Source organism: Aotus nancymaae, unplaced genomic scaffold, assembly GCF_030222135.1.
Source record: "Aotus nancymaae isolate 86718 unplaced genomic scaffold, 86718_ANA_hifiasm-v0.15.2.pri h1tg000089l, whole genome shotgun sequence".
NCBI classification, from domain to species: domain Eukaryota; kingdom Metazoa; phylum Chordata; class Mammalia; order Primates; family Aotidae; genus Aotus; species Aotus nancymaae.
The window spans coordinates 20,564,008-20,577,866 of NW_026988504.1; the positions used below are offsets into that span (position 1 = coordinate 20,564,008).

The 13,859-nt window shown below is 48.1% G+C and overlaps 2 protein-coding genes across 25 annotated transcripts in view; one reads left to right on the forward strand and one right to left on the reverse strand.

Annotated features, from left to right (window-relative positions):
- KANSL1 (KAT8 regulatory NSL complex subunit 1) overlaps positions 1-7,755 on the forward strand; it is a 211,417-nt gene extending 203,662 nt beyond the window's left edge. For 10 of the 16 annotated variants that reach the window (XM_021673729.2, XM_021673736.2, XM_021673730.2 and 7 more), the window contains 5 exons: positions 3,440-3,564; positions 4,258-4,315; positions 4,538-4,650; positions 5,420-5,672; positions 6,009-7,755. In XM_021673729.2, the coding sequence (XP_021529404.2) occupies positions 3,440-3,564; positions 4,258-4,315; positions 4,538-4,650; positions 5,420-5,672; positions 6,009-6,236 (777 nt within the window). In that variant the 3' untranslated portion in view covers positions 6,237-7,755. The remainder of the gene's footprint in view (positions 1-3,439; positions 3,565-4,257; positions 4,316-4,537; positions 4,651-5,419; positions 5,673-6,008) is intronic. The other 6 variants (XM_021673735.2, XM_021673737.2, XM_064369348.1 and 3 more) reach the window with 1 other exon arrangement.
- Positions 7,756-11,628: 3,873 nt separating this feature from the next.
- Positions 11,629-13,859, reverse strand: part of MAPT (microtubule associated protein tau) — a 128,802-nt gene continuing 126,571 nt past the window's right edge. For all 9 annotated transcript variants that reach the window (XM_021673728.2, XM_021673723.2, XM_021673722.2 and 6 more), the window contains one exon: positions 11,629-13,638. In XM_021673728.2, coding sequence (XP_021529403.2) covers positions 13,423-13,638 — 216 coding nt within the window. In that variant the 3' untranslated portion in view covers positions 11,629-13,422. The remainder of the gene's footprint in view (positions 13,639-13,859) is intronic.

Below are 13,859 nucleotides of genomic sequence, written 5' to 3' on the forward strand. Positions count from 1 at the left end.
AAATGGTCTCTTTGCTCTCCTCCTCCTTTACCTCCTTCACCCACAAATTTTATCTAAATATGTGTGTGGCATTCCTTACATACTCAGTTATCCAGCAGCAAAGGGTTTCAGATAACCAAAGTAATATAAAAGAGAGTCTAAACTAATCCTGATAGAAAATCTGAACTCACAGACTCAGGACTTGGTGAGTACTTCAGTGTATTTCTGTGTCTGGAGAATTATAATCAGATAACCAAAGTAATATAAAAGAGAGTCTAAACTAATCCTGATAGAAAATCTGAACTCACAGACTCAGGACTTGGTGAGTACTTCAGTGTATTTCTGTGTCTGGAGAATTATAATCAGATAACCAAAGTAATATAAAAGAGAGTCTAAACTAATCCTGATAGAAAATCTGAACTCACAGACTCAGGACTTGGTGAGTACTTCAGTGTATTTCTGTGTCTGGAGAATTATAACTTAGGCCTGGATCACTTGAAATTTTTACTTACTATTTATTGAGTAAAAATCTTATGTATAGCACTATGCTAATCCCTGAGGCTCTCAAAGACTCTGGATTTAATTTAAAAGAAAGAAGATAGGCCAGGCACAGTGATGCACACCTGTAATCCCAGCACTTTGGGAGGCCGAGGTGGGTGGATCACTTGAAGTCAGGAGATTGAGACCAGCCTGACCAATATGGTGAAATATAGTCCCTACTAAAAATACAAAAATTACTGGGCATGGTGGCGTGTGCCTGTAGTCCCAGCTATTCAGGAGGCTGAGGCAATAGAATCACTTGAACCCAGGAGCAGAGATTCCAGTGAGTGGAGAACATGCCATTGCACTCTAGCCTGGGCATTGCAGCGAGACTCGGTCTCAAAAAAAAAAAAAGAAGATAGGCCAGATACAGCAGGCTCTCAGTATCTTGGTGGAGATTGGTTCCAGGACCTCTCATAGATAGCAAAAATCTATAGTTGCTCAACATTCCTAATATAAAATGGGATAGTATTTGCATATAACCTATGCATATGCTTTAAGTCCCATGTACTTTAAATCATCTCCAGATTACTGACAATACCTAATACAGTGTATGTGCTATATAAATAGTTGCTGTGCTCTGTTGTTCAGGGAATAATGACAAGAAAAATCTGTACATATTTAGTACAGACAAAATTTTTTCCCCCAAATATTTTCAATCCATAATTGGTTGAACCAATGGATACAGAGGGCCAGCTGTCCTTAAAATGAAGTAAAGAAGCCAGAGGACACTGGAGAAACAATAGAGAAAAGAGAGGGAGTGTTTGTTTCAGTGCTTCCCACAAGCCTGTAGCTGCATCAGAATCCCCTCAGCAGCTTTAAAAAAATAAAACCAATCAAACAAACACTTCTAAAGATCTGATTTGTTGCTGGGTGTGAGAGTGCATGCCTATAGCCCCAGCTACTCAGGAAGATCACAGCCCAGGAGTTTGAGTCCAGCCTGGGCAACGTAGTGAGACCTCATCTATAAAACAAACAAAAGATTTTGATTTTATAAAAGAGGGTAGGAGTCCTAGAACCTTTTTTTTTTTTTTTTTTTTTTAATACTCCTAATCTTGCTTCTGATACACAAGCAAGTTTGGGAACCAGTTTTATTCTCATCACCGGCTCTCTACCTCAGGCTCTAAATAGAGTAGTTGATTTAGACCAAATGAGTAGCTGACAGAATGGGGGGGGCAGTGGGTGTCTAGGGTGTCTAGGTGGAGATTAAGATACAGAGCCCAGTGGGTGTCTAGGGTGTCTAGGTGGAGATTAAGATACAGAGCCCACTGAACCATCCCACAGCTTGCTCTAGTCTCTCCTTCTTGAAGGTACTAACAACAAGCCCAAGAAGATTCAGGGAAAGTATATACCTGTTTGTGCCAGCAGTTTCACATTTATTGTTGAGCAAGATACTGGGAAGGCTGTCTCTCTTAAGGCTTTCTTAAGATGCAGTTCTTGTAGTGGGATGTATAATTTCAGCAGAACTGTGGCAGTGGCAGAGGCCTTCTACTATGAGATCACTAATCCTCAGCTGCAGAACTCAGTCAGCCAAGATTCCCAAAAGTCTGTTCAACCATTTGGGTTAAGTAGTTATCCTAAATTTCTGAGGTCATTGACAGTCATCTGATTTGATAGAGAAAGAAATTGAAGTGGTCATCCGCAGTTATAAATGATAGTGGCTGAAACTCTGGCCCAGGAAGCACTGACTTTTAACATTCTCTGAGAATGTCCTAAGATGGTAAGAATGAATAAATGATACCTCACCCTTCAGGAACAGAGGATAGAGTGGTTAGTTGTAGGGGACTCCTTCCTCCACTAACCCCTTCCCTATGGGCGAACCACACTTGGTGGTTTAGGTGTAAATGCAGCCTCTTAGGTGTTTTTCAGCTGTTTTGTTGCCATGGGAACATGTTTGTTATCCCACTGTTTCCCTCTGGCCTCTCACAGCTCAGTTGCTGTGACTTAAAGCAGGATCACCAATAACCATGCATCTGGGTCATTGGGTTGAAGCTGAGTAGTGACTATAGCAGCTGCTCCCACTTAGGAGTCAGACTCCAACAGGATAGGGTATTAGCTATCTGGGCAGCAGCAGTTAGTGGACTTTTTCTTCCATCTAAGAGACTAAGCCATTTACTTCCATGGTCTCCCAACTACTGTAGATGCCTACCTCTCCCTCGGATAGTGGATCCTTGGAAGTCTTATTTTTCTAAGAGTTTGGTCTTCTCAACTTCCTGTAGAAGCAAATTTCCTTTCTCCAGGAATGTGAGTTATAGTCAGGTTCTCCTCTTCAGTTTCCCTCCATCTCCTTTGATACAGCTAGAAAGCTCTCAGCTCTTTCCCAAGAATAATTCCAAAGAGGGGAAATCACATAAAGACTCAGCAGATGGTGGGTGCACATTTAGCTGAAGAGTTCAGATATTTGAGAAGGAGATGCATTCATGACAACTAAGGTTAGATGATTTATTGAGATGGGCCTATCCTTTGGGCATCTTTCAGGATAAGATTTCATGCACTGCTTTTAGGGGAGGGCCACTATGAGTCTGAGTCATAAAGGGGGATAAAGGAGGGAAACGAGGATTTTAAAAGGAGAGGGGGTTAATAGAGGTGTATATGGAGTAGGAACCCCAACAGTTAAGATCCCAGGTACCCTCCCCTATGAAATTTAAACCAGTCTCTTTACACATGAGTCCATGAAGGAAGAGGGTGACCAGTGGGACTTATGAATGGGAATAACTCCTCACAACTTCCTAGTATTTCTCTGTGAGGTTTTTGCTGTTGTAGTCTGCCTCCTAGGTGAGAGCAGCTGCTGTGGTCACTACTCAGCTTTAACCCAAGGACCCAGATGCCTTGTTACTGGTGATGCTGCTTTAAGTCTTGGATGAAGATTTGATGTCTATAAAATTGTGTCTCCCTTTTAAACTTAACTTTTATCTTACAGCAGCAGCCAGTAAGGAGGAGAAGGGGAGAGAGCTCATTCGATATTAACAACATTGTCATCCCAATGTCTGTTGCTGCAACAACCCGCGTGGAGAAACTGCAATACAAGGAAATCCTTACTCCCAGGTAGAAGCTCGGAATAGTTGGCTCCTCTCCCCATTCTTCCTGCTGTTGCCTTTTCTCTTTTCTCTTCTGACCAAGCTTTGAGCTCTAGTCTTTGGTTCTCTCTTCTCATTAAGAGAAATTCTTTATCTAATAAGAGTGAAATTATTTCTGTATATAGTTCTCTCTCATTCCATTATAGGTATACACCAAACGAACCAGCAGTCACAACCTGGTAGGCCACTGACTTACTGGTCTAGAGACAGGTTTGGTCAAAACATACAGTATGTTTTAAAATACTGAATTTGTTGTCAGCATCAAAGCAGGATTTCACATAAAACTGTGTTTCCAGCTTTTATTGCCAAACAGAAAATGAGGCAGCCCTGGATATGCAGTTCCATATGGGAGCAATCAGCTGGTCCTGAACAGTGGTGGTCCTCTTTAAACAGGTTTCTTTTCTTGAGTTTGTCACAGTGTCTCAGCCTCAGCCCACCCCAGGCCACTTCTCTAACTTCTGGCCTTCACAGGCATTTGAGTAGGTGGCCAATTTCACAGGCCTTGAGGGGTAAGGAGACTGAGCTGTGGTAGGGCAGAGCCTGCCCAACAGAGAGCAGTGTCATGCAGGTGCAGGATTCTCATCCTTGCATGAACACTTTGACCCTGCCCTGGGTTGCAGCCTGCTTGCTATCTCATGATTGTCCGTTCTTGGTTTTGCAGCTGGCGGGAGGTTGATCTTCAGTCTCTGAAGGGGAGTCCTGATGAGGAGAATGAGGAGGTAATGGCATGGTCCTTCTCTTAGAAGAACACACGTGTACACAAGCGCATGTGTGCGCACGCACACACACGAGTGCACACACCCTAGATGGCCTCAGGACCTTTGGGTGTCAAGTGCAAGCTCCTTGTATTCCTGTCGTGACTGGGAAGAGCCTAGAATGGGATGGGACTGGTTCTTAACTCTAGGAGAAAAGAGGGGATTGATAAAGCTTCTCTGTTGCAGATTGAGGACCTGTCCGACGCAGCCTTTGCCGCCCTACATGCCAAATGTGAGGAGATGGAGAGGGCACGGTGGCTGTGGACCACGAGTGTGCCACCCCAGCGGCGAGGCAGCAGGTGATGGGGCAGGCATGGGTCCCCAGGGCCTGTGGAGAGAGGGTAGACAGGGAGTTTGGGCCCTACCTGAGTCTGTGGAATTGCTGCTATCTCTTGGTTGGTCATCATATTCATCTACTGGCAGTGGGAAAGTGCTCAGAAGTTCCTTGGTGTTTGTTGGAACTAGTGGAGGTATAAGGAGCCAAGTGCTAGATCCTTGCTGAGGAGTCACTGTTCAATTCTGATAAATTCCCATGATCTCTGCCATTTGGAAGACAGCTGGGGAGTCATGGTGATTCAACCAGGGGAGCTTGGAAGGCCCCACTACAAGTTAACCTTCCTTTGGACAGTGGACAGTGGCTTTATGATGCCACTTGAAGGAACTGCCCCCCTTATATCCATCACTACCCAATCTCCATTTATTATTAACAGTGGCAGAAACCCTCATGATTCTCAAGTAGAAAGTTTTAGGGGCTCTTATTTTTACCATTTTTTCTTTGACTACAGTTTTCAAAGTTCACTAATCTCCCTAACCTCCTGAATTCAGTAGGCACTTTGATAGGGACTCACCCCAGCATTGTTCAGCCATGGTTTTTTCTTGGGATGGTAGATGTTTTATACCTACCCCTCCAGAGAGTAGTGGGAAGAATGGGAATTGCTGGATCCTAAGGAAAATCTGTTAGTCTTCGTTCACATCAGCCCCTCCAGTGGGGATGCTTTTTTCATGCCCTCTACCCCAACAAATAAACGTATTTCCCAGGCACTCAGATTTGCATTTCTTGGTGTATAGGTCCTACAGGTCATCAGACGGCCGGACAACCCCCCAGCTGGGCAGTGCCAACCCCTCCACCCCCCAGCCTGCCTCCCCTGATGTCAGCAGTAGCCACTCTTTGTCGGAATACGCCCATGGCCAGTCCCCTAGGAGCCCCATTAGCCCGGAACTGCACTCTGCACCCCTCACGCCTATGGCTCGGGACACTCCGAGACACTTAGCCAGTGAGGATACCCGTTGTTCCACGCCAGAACTGGGGCTGGATGAACAGGTAAGGGACACAGCCTTTGTGTGGGGTTGGCGTGGTTAGGGATGGAACCAGGAAGGGACAGCACCTGCTGAAGAGGGATCTACATCATAAGCCATCTCCTCCTCCCTTTTGAAGGGACAAGGGGCTGCACTTAAATTGACCTCCTCAGTGTCCAGTGGAACTGTACTGATCATTGTTAAAAAGGTTCCCACCCTGTGAGGGGTGTTCCCAGACTACTTGGGAAACTCTAGACAGACTGGTCCTAGGCTCAAGGCCACAAGGTTTATGACAGGGCCTTGGAGCAGGAAGTAGGCTGGCTGCAACTGGGTCCTCACAGAGCAACTTGTCTGCCTACAGTCTGTCCAGCCCTGGGAACGGCGGACCTTTCCCCTGGCGCACAGTCCCCAGGCGGAGTGTGAGGACCAGCTGGATGCACAGGAGCGAGCAGCCCGCTGTACTCGGCGCACCTCAGGCAGCAAGACTGGCCGGGAGACCGAGGTGGCGCCCACCTCGCCTCCCACCGTCCCCCTCAAGAGTCGGCATCTGGCAGTAGCAGCCACAGCTCAGCGCCCGACTCACAGATGAGCGGGAGACAAGAATCTAAACAGACTCACTAACTATTGGCATTAAAGCTTCAGAAATCTCTGCGTTTGATATTCAAACATCATATGCCGGAAATTTTCACAGTTTTTAGTGAACTTAAGGAATTTAGATCCTACTTTGGTATTTTTTTTTTCTTGTTTTAATTTTTGTTTTGTTTTTGTTTCCATGTTTTCTTGTCACACACCTGAGCACTTCCTCCCATTGGCAAACAGAAGTTCAGGATGAGACCCTGCTGGCCTGGTCCTGTCACATCCTCTGCACTGTTGAATCACTGGACTTACTGATCTTAGATGACCACCCCCTCCTTCGCACCTGTGGGCAGGGCGGACCAGCCTGGCGGGCAGAGCGCTCCAGTTGAGCATGGCCTTCTTGAGCTAGGGTGGGATGGGGCAGGGTGCTCTGGGCTCTTACCTCTCCCCTCCCACCTGTGGCTTGGCTCAGCTGTGGCCCTCCTGGCTGGGTCCCCCCTTGGTTTTTCGTGCTGGAGCACCCCCACCAGCTGCTCTCACCAAGTGCTCAGCCAGCAGAGCAGCTTCCCCTAGACCTATTTTTGTTTCCTCTGCATTTGGTCTTCTCTGTTTTGACTCCTTAACTGCAGTAACCTGGCTGTGGCTGCTCAGGTTCCCCTCATCCTGCCCCTTGGTCCCCTTCCCTGTCTGCTCCCCCATGCCACATACACACCCACAACCTGTCCTTCCAGTCGTAATGTCTTTACCATCTGTCCTGATCTTTGAAGGTCAGGTTAGGACTACTTAACCTCTAGTCTCACTCCCCTGCAAACTGGGGGTAGTGGGAAGTGAGCAGCCATCTCCCTGTTTGATTTTTTTTTTTCTCTGATTGATGTTGCCATGTTTCCTTCACACCCAGATCCCTGTCGGTGTTGATTCCACTCAGTCTTTTCATGCTCCCCTTGCCTGTGGAACATTGTCTGGTCCTAGCTGTGGTTCCCATTGTCCCCTCTTCACCCTTCTCTGTTAACCTTGTGCCTGTCTCCTGTATGATCACATCACCAAAAAGGGGGAGGGGGGAGAAGACTCTTTTTTTTTTTTTTGGCCATTTTGTAATCGTATAAAAATAGTGGACAACTGCTTAATGGTTGGGGTTTTTTCACAATTTTCAACATTAGTGATTTTTTTTTTCTGTTTGCAAGTTAAAGGGTTTGTCATTGTTTCTTTAAAAAAAAAAAATACAATAATGCACCATATCCCTATGCATAAAGTGCTTCTTCTATTTATAAGGTTGAAAATTCTGAATAACCCTTTTAGCATTGAAAAAAAGAAAAAGAAAAAAAAAAACCTTGTATTTTGTAAATATTTTCTTTTCCTGCTTTGGAGCTGTGTAATGGCAGCGAAACATGTAGCTGTCTTTGTTCTATAGAAATGCTTTTCTTCAGAGAAGCTGATCTTTGTTAATGTCTTGATTCTGTTCGCAAAGCACAGACTAGTGCTTAAAAAAAAAAGAAGGAAAAATTGAAAAAAATAATAAAAAAAAAGTTACAGAATATTGTGTGCCAGGCCTTTCTGGGCTTACTGAACTGGGTGTGCATGGTAGCATTGGTAGCTTTGGAGCTGGCTGTCTGGCGCCATTCTTTGGGGTACTTTGACTTGCTCTATACCTTGGAAAATCTCCATTCTGTCTTGTGGGAACACTGCAGGTTCATCTCAGGGCCACCAGAGAGAGGATGATGGTGGCTTTTAACTGAGGGTAAGGGGTGCCAGGAGGAGAGGCGATCTGCACTGATTATCTCCATCTTCTTTTTGTTGCGTGAAAGCGGTTAATCCACTGTCTCTTGATGTTCCTTCTAGTGCGGTCAGCCGTCTGACATTTTGTATCTATTCTAAATTACTCTTTAAAGGAGATTTTGCTTCTCACCTTTAAATTTTTCTGAGGTTTGGTGGGGGTCGGTGAGATACATAATTTGCATAGTGCCTGGATTGGTTCTTGCCTGCTGAGATTATAGCATCTTTCTTCTGAGGAGGCTACGTGCTTGATTCTCTTTTTTTGAGGTGAGGTTTTGCTCAGTTGCCCAGGCTTGATCTTGGCTCACTGCAGCCTAGATCTCTTGGGCTCATGAGATCCTCCCACTTCAGTTTCCCCAGTAGTCAAGACTATGGACATGTGCCACCATGCCCAGCTGATTCTCTTTTTTTTTTTTTTTTTTTTTTTTGTAGAGACTGTGTCCCACTATGTAGCCTAGGCTGGTAGGTGCTTTTCTTTGTGCAAGATGAATAAGTGGACGTGGCTGGTTCTCTACTCTCTTCTTTGCATGGCAGTCAAGCTGAAACAGTCAGTGAGGCTCTCTTGTGGCTCTGAAAGCCATGCTTTCTAAGATAGAGCATTTCTCTTTTGCTGGCCTGTTGCTGCTTCTGTAGTTGCAGTTAAAATCTGCTCTGCCTAAGCATCTGCCTGCAGTGGCAGACACATCAGGAAGAGCAAGAAAAGTAATATTTTGAAACTGAGAATCTAAGGATTCAATGTCATAACCTTGGCATAGTTACTAAGGAATAATATGATGGATTACTGTTTTTTTTTCTTTGTAGCATTGTTAGGAAGACACTATCTGGTATCCCTATCTTGGTTTAGTAGAAATATTCTTCAATCATCTATGATAAGAAGGCACCAAAGGAAAGAAGAAGGCAGCTCTGTAAACCTAGCAGGAATCGAAGTCATTTATTTAGCTAATTAATTGGCTTGGTGTTCTGCTCCAGCCCCAGGCCTCCGGACTAAATTTCCAGGGACGAAAGCTGTCATATCCTCATCCCCAACCTTCTCAGGTTTGCATACACTGGCACGGGTCTTGCAAACTGAGTGCAGCATTGTGAGGTCAGCCAAAGGCACTGTATTGCCCTTTGAATTGGACTAGGATGGTTTGCCAGCACCACAATGAGAGAATCAACTGCATATGAACAAGTCTGAGAACTCTCACCTTCAGCACTCCAAAGAGAGCTGTTAATCCTCATGTCCAGCTTTTAATACTGTCATTTCCTGTTTTGAGCTAAATTCTCTAAGGGTGGGTAGGAAAGAACTTAAAAAATATACATTCTATATCACTTTCTTGTCCTTGGAGTCCATGAATGGAGACCTTATTTTTTAATCAGAGTAATAACTTTATTTCCAAATTCACTTTTACAGCAACAGTCAGTGTAAATCATTTGTTAAAACACAATACACTATATGGACATTCACAGACAGGAAGCTAAGCTAAGATGATTTTATGTCCCTCCCCCCACCCTCAAAATTATTACCAAAGAAATCATGGGACTTGCAAGTGCCAGAAATTGTCCTGCTCAACACTGCAGACTTCTATGGGGCTAAGTGTGTTAGGAGGTGAGACTCTAGGCCAGTGCCCAGGGTAACCCTTTTCAAAGCTTAAGATAAATCAGAAGTCTTGTGAAGCCACAGGTCTGTAGATGGGACACGCTGGTGATCACCTCTGCCCTCGCCCCGACCTCATGGCTTTGCTTGGAGAACTAAGATGAGGAGGGTGAAGTGAGTGATCTCAGCTGCCAGAAGCACAGGCTGTGTCTGGAGCCAGTGTGAGAGGTGGCACGGAGGTGCCAATGGCTTAGAGGGAAGGATGCCATGGTCTTTTAAGGAGGCGTGATTGTGGGCTTAGGACCCCTGAAAGAGGGCAGCAGGCCAAAGCAACCAGATGTCCATATTCCTACACAAGCCTTTCTGCCTGCACTTTGCTGGGGAGGGAATAGGGAACTAGCCAGCTGCCTGGGAAAGCCTGTTGGTGGAAAAGAGAAGCCCCAAGGACCTCTAACCCCATGGCAGCTCCCTCCCTCTAGAAAATGTGGTTGAAATCATGAAAAGGGTTACGAGGCAGTTTAAGTGCTGCACCCCAAGATCTCCCTTTGGCCCATGTTAACTATCATACACATTCCTCCCCCCTCCCCCCATAGCACAACAAGCAATAGCAAACAGGATACAGTCTCACCATTAAAGTCAATTTAAATGGAACTATTGATAAGTGAGTTGACAGCTTGAAGGAGCTAGGCATACAGTATATCCTATCTAGCCCACCCAAGGACACTGGCTCTGCAGGTGGGAGAAATGAGGGGAGGGGAGGAGTGCCCAGCCCTGGACGGGGATTGTCCTCATTTAAGGTCACAAGCCAGCGTGCCTTTGCAATTTATCTGCCAGCGCTGATCACACTAAGCCATGATCTTTAGGCTGGCCCCAACAGCCTGCCCCACAAGAGAAAGATTCCAGAGCCCTCCATATAAGGCCCACGGTGCTAAAGAGCAGGGCATAAGAACTTACGATGAACTGAGGTACAGGAAGAAATGCAGCCAAAACTGTTGGCAGTATTGAGGGGGGCATGCCTCTACCCACCACCAGATCTCTACCCGACAATTCCTTCTTTTCAGATCCCTTCGCTTATGAGAATTGTTGGGACTCAGCAAACTGCAGGGAGACTCACAGTGAAGAGTTCTGGGCCCAGAGACGACTTTGAAAGGAAAGCTCTAGCTGCACATGAAGCTGCCAGCCCTCAGGGAGGCCCTGGACTCCTGTCTAAGTCCCTCAGAGTTGCCTTTAACTGTACCCAAACCAGAAGTGGCAGAATTGGGCCCGAGGCTGCTGAGTTTCTTCAGGCAGCAGTTTTCTGCAAAGGCGGCTTCCCTTTTTTCATGGGCACAGATGGAGTTTGTGCAAGGTCAGCAGGCTGAGGGTGCTGTGGTCCAGGTTTTGGGAACAGTGTCTCCTGACTTGTCATCCTTCCTCGGGCAAGCAGCTCGGGCCTCTGGAGCAGATCCAGGACAATTCATCCCAATCCTTGCTGTGGCTGCAGAGCCCTTGGTGGGAGGCTGGGCTGCCCCTCCTGAGGGCAAGCTTGGAAAGGAACCCAGTCTGAGGGGTGGACTGAGGCTCATGGAGCTTCTGGGAGCTGCAGATCCCCCCAACTGGCACTGGCTTCCTTTTTCTTATGATGCAGGAGGTGGGACTTCAGGCTGTGACCAAAGAGAACCATCTTCATGCTGCAAGCCAGGCCAGCCACGAGACCTTCTCTCTGCCCTGACACAGAGCAGTGAGGGGGAGTCGGGAGGGGGACACCATCGCTTCTGTCCTAATCCTGTGCTTCAGGCCTTCACAGCTGAAGGGCCTCCTTTGATGCTAGAATCTGGTCTCTGTTGGGTCCCAGATGCTGATGAAAGCCTTACAAAACTTGGGAGGCCCCAGCAGGATGGAGCCACACTGGCCTCCTGGAGCTGAGTCCCAGCATGGGGGTGAGAGACACCTCGTGAGGGTGGGTTAGAAACCTCTTTACAAGCATTTCAAGATACATGCGTCCTTTTTTTTTCTTTTCACTATCATAGTCACTCTGGTGAATCCAAGCATAAACAGACAAATCCAACTACAACGCAACAGGGTACAGATGGGGAGGGCAGGGCAACATCTATGTATATGTTCAGCTGCTCCAGCAGAACAGACAGCATGGCTTCCAGCTGAGACTGGGGGGGAAAGAACCATTTCCGAGGGGGCATGTTCCCCTTTTGGGGGTGTGGAGGGCTGATTCTATGCATGTGGAGCTGAGCAGCTGCTGGGCTTTCTGGGATGCTGGCAGCCACAAGCTGGGGTAGAAGCGGGAGACAGCGGGACTGTGGGCCTGCCCTGGGTGCCTTGCCTGCCTGTCCTAGTGCCATCACTGACAACCAGGACACCCAGCCTCCTGCTGCCAGCTCAGCACAGGAAGGGGCCAGGCCTTCTGGGGCAAAGGGCTCTCTCCACGTCAACAAGGCAGAAATATCTAGGGTCACAGCTGAGCAGTGCCCTGGCTTACATCTGTGACGGGAGGAGGAGGCAGGGAACAGAATCAGGTCATGAGATTCGTGGTGAGGGGCACACCAGTTGGATGACTGGCACTGAGAGAGAGGCTGGGGTCCCACTCTTGTGCCTGGGCTTTGCCTTCTCTTAATTTTGCCCTCAGTATGGAGTAGGTACCTCCCGCAGCCAACCAGGGTCATTACTGATAAAGTGGGTGGTGAGGCTGGGAATTCGGGACATGGTGATGTGATGCGGGGTACAGGCAGTGACTGGGCTCTCACGGCAGACAGTGGCATGGCGGGGCAGACGGGTGATGGCAGTGGCCATGGGAAGGACAGGAGGCTCGGGACCCACTTCCCAGACCCCCTGTACACTCCAGAGATGCCGGTGGCCCAGGCTTGGAAACGGGGTGGACGTCTCCCAAGAGGCACAAGTCCTTAAAAAGAGAACTGGTTAGCCCTAAAGTCCCAGGTCTGTGAGGTGGCCAAAATCGTGGCTGCAGTTCCAACCTTCAGAACTCAATAAAACAGGGTTTTGTGGAGCAGAGAGAAGTCTCTCAGCTCAGGCCCCCCACCCTGCAGAAAGGGAGGAAGAGGCCAGCGCCCTCAGACGTCAAGATCAGTCTTCTCCAAGGAAATCATCCATGGGGCACCACCCTCCCGCCGGCCTGCCTTCTCCTCTTGCCCGCTGTCCCTTCTCCCACAGGCTGCCCAGCAGAGGGTGGCACACCAACCCGTAGCAGGCCCCAGCCAAAAAGGACAGGCACCACTCGGTCTGAGATGCTGCAGGCAGCAGAGGCCTTGGCCCTCCCATCGGCTTGGAGGAGGGCAGCGTCTCCTCTCCAGCACGTGGCTTCCTCTCCCCTCTGCCCAGCCCCTGCCTCGGCCTCCCACCCCACCCCCGTCACACTCACACAAAGCTGACATCATCTGCCTGTGGCTCCACAAACACCAAGTTTCAAATACTTTGTTGCTGCCGCTGCCTCTGTGACACCCCCTGGATTGGGCCAGAGGTGGTGGACACCCCCAGTCCCTTGAAATCCCCCAGAATCAACTTTCAGAGCCTCTCCTTCTCCCTCTTCTACACAGAGGGGGGAAAAACATCAAAAGGAATTGCCCTAGGAAATGTTGGGTGTGGCCATGTTTTTGAGTGTTTTTTAAAAAATATTAGCCCACCCATCAATTTGGAAAGATGAAATTTGCTCTTATTCCCATCACTGATTTTGAAGTCCCGAGCCAAAGCCGAGCAACAAAAGCAGGTTAAGTGATTAACCGATTAACCGAACTGCAAGGAGCAGCTGGGGGCAGAGGGTGGGGGCCGGGTCATTATTATTTTTTTTTCCACACTCTTTCACTCACTCTCCTCTCCACGATTACTGACCGCCCCGGGGGCCTGATCACAAACCCTGCTTGGCCAGGGAGGCGGACACCTCGTCGGCTAGCGTGGCGAGCTGGGGCGAGTCTACCATGTCAATGCTGCCAGTGGAGGAGACGTTGCTGAGGTGCCGTGGAGACGTGTCCCCAGACACCACCGGAGACTTGTACACGATTTCCGCCCCGTGATCTGTCTTGGCTTTGGCGTTCTCACGGAAGGTCAGCTTGTGGGTTTCAATCTGCAAGGAGAAGAGGGAGGGAGGGAGGGTGAGATAAAGTGCCAGAGAAAGGGAGACAAGCCCTGCCAACTGTCCCGCCAGGTCTGGCCCACAGAGCCAAGGACTGGTTTTGTGGCGTATAGTGGCAGAATCTCACCTCACTGCAGCCTCAACCTCCTGGGCTCAGGTGATTCTCCCACCTCAGCCTCCCAAGTAGCTGGGATTACAGGCATGCACCACCA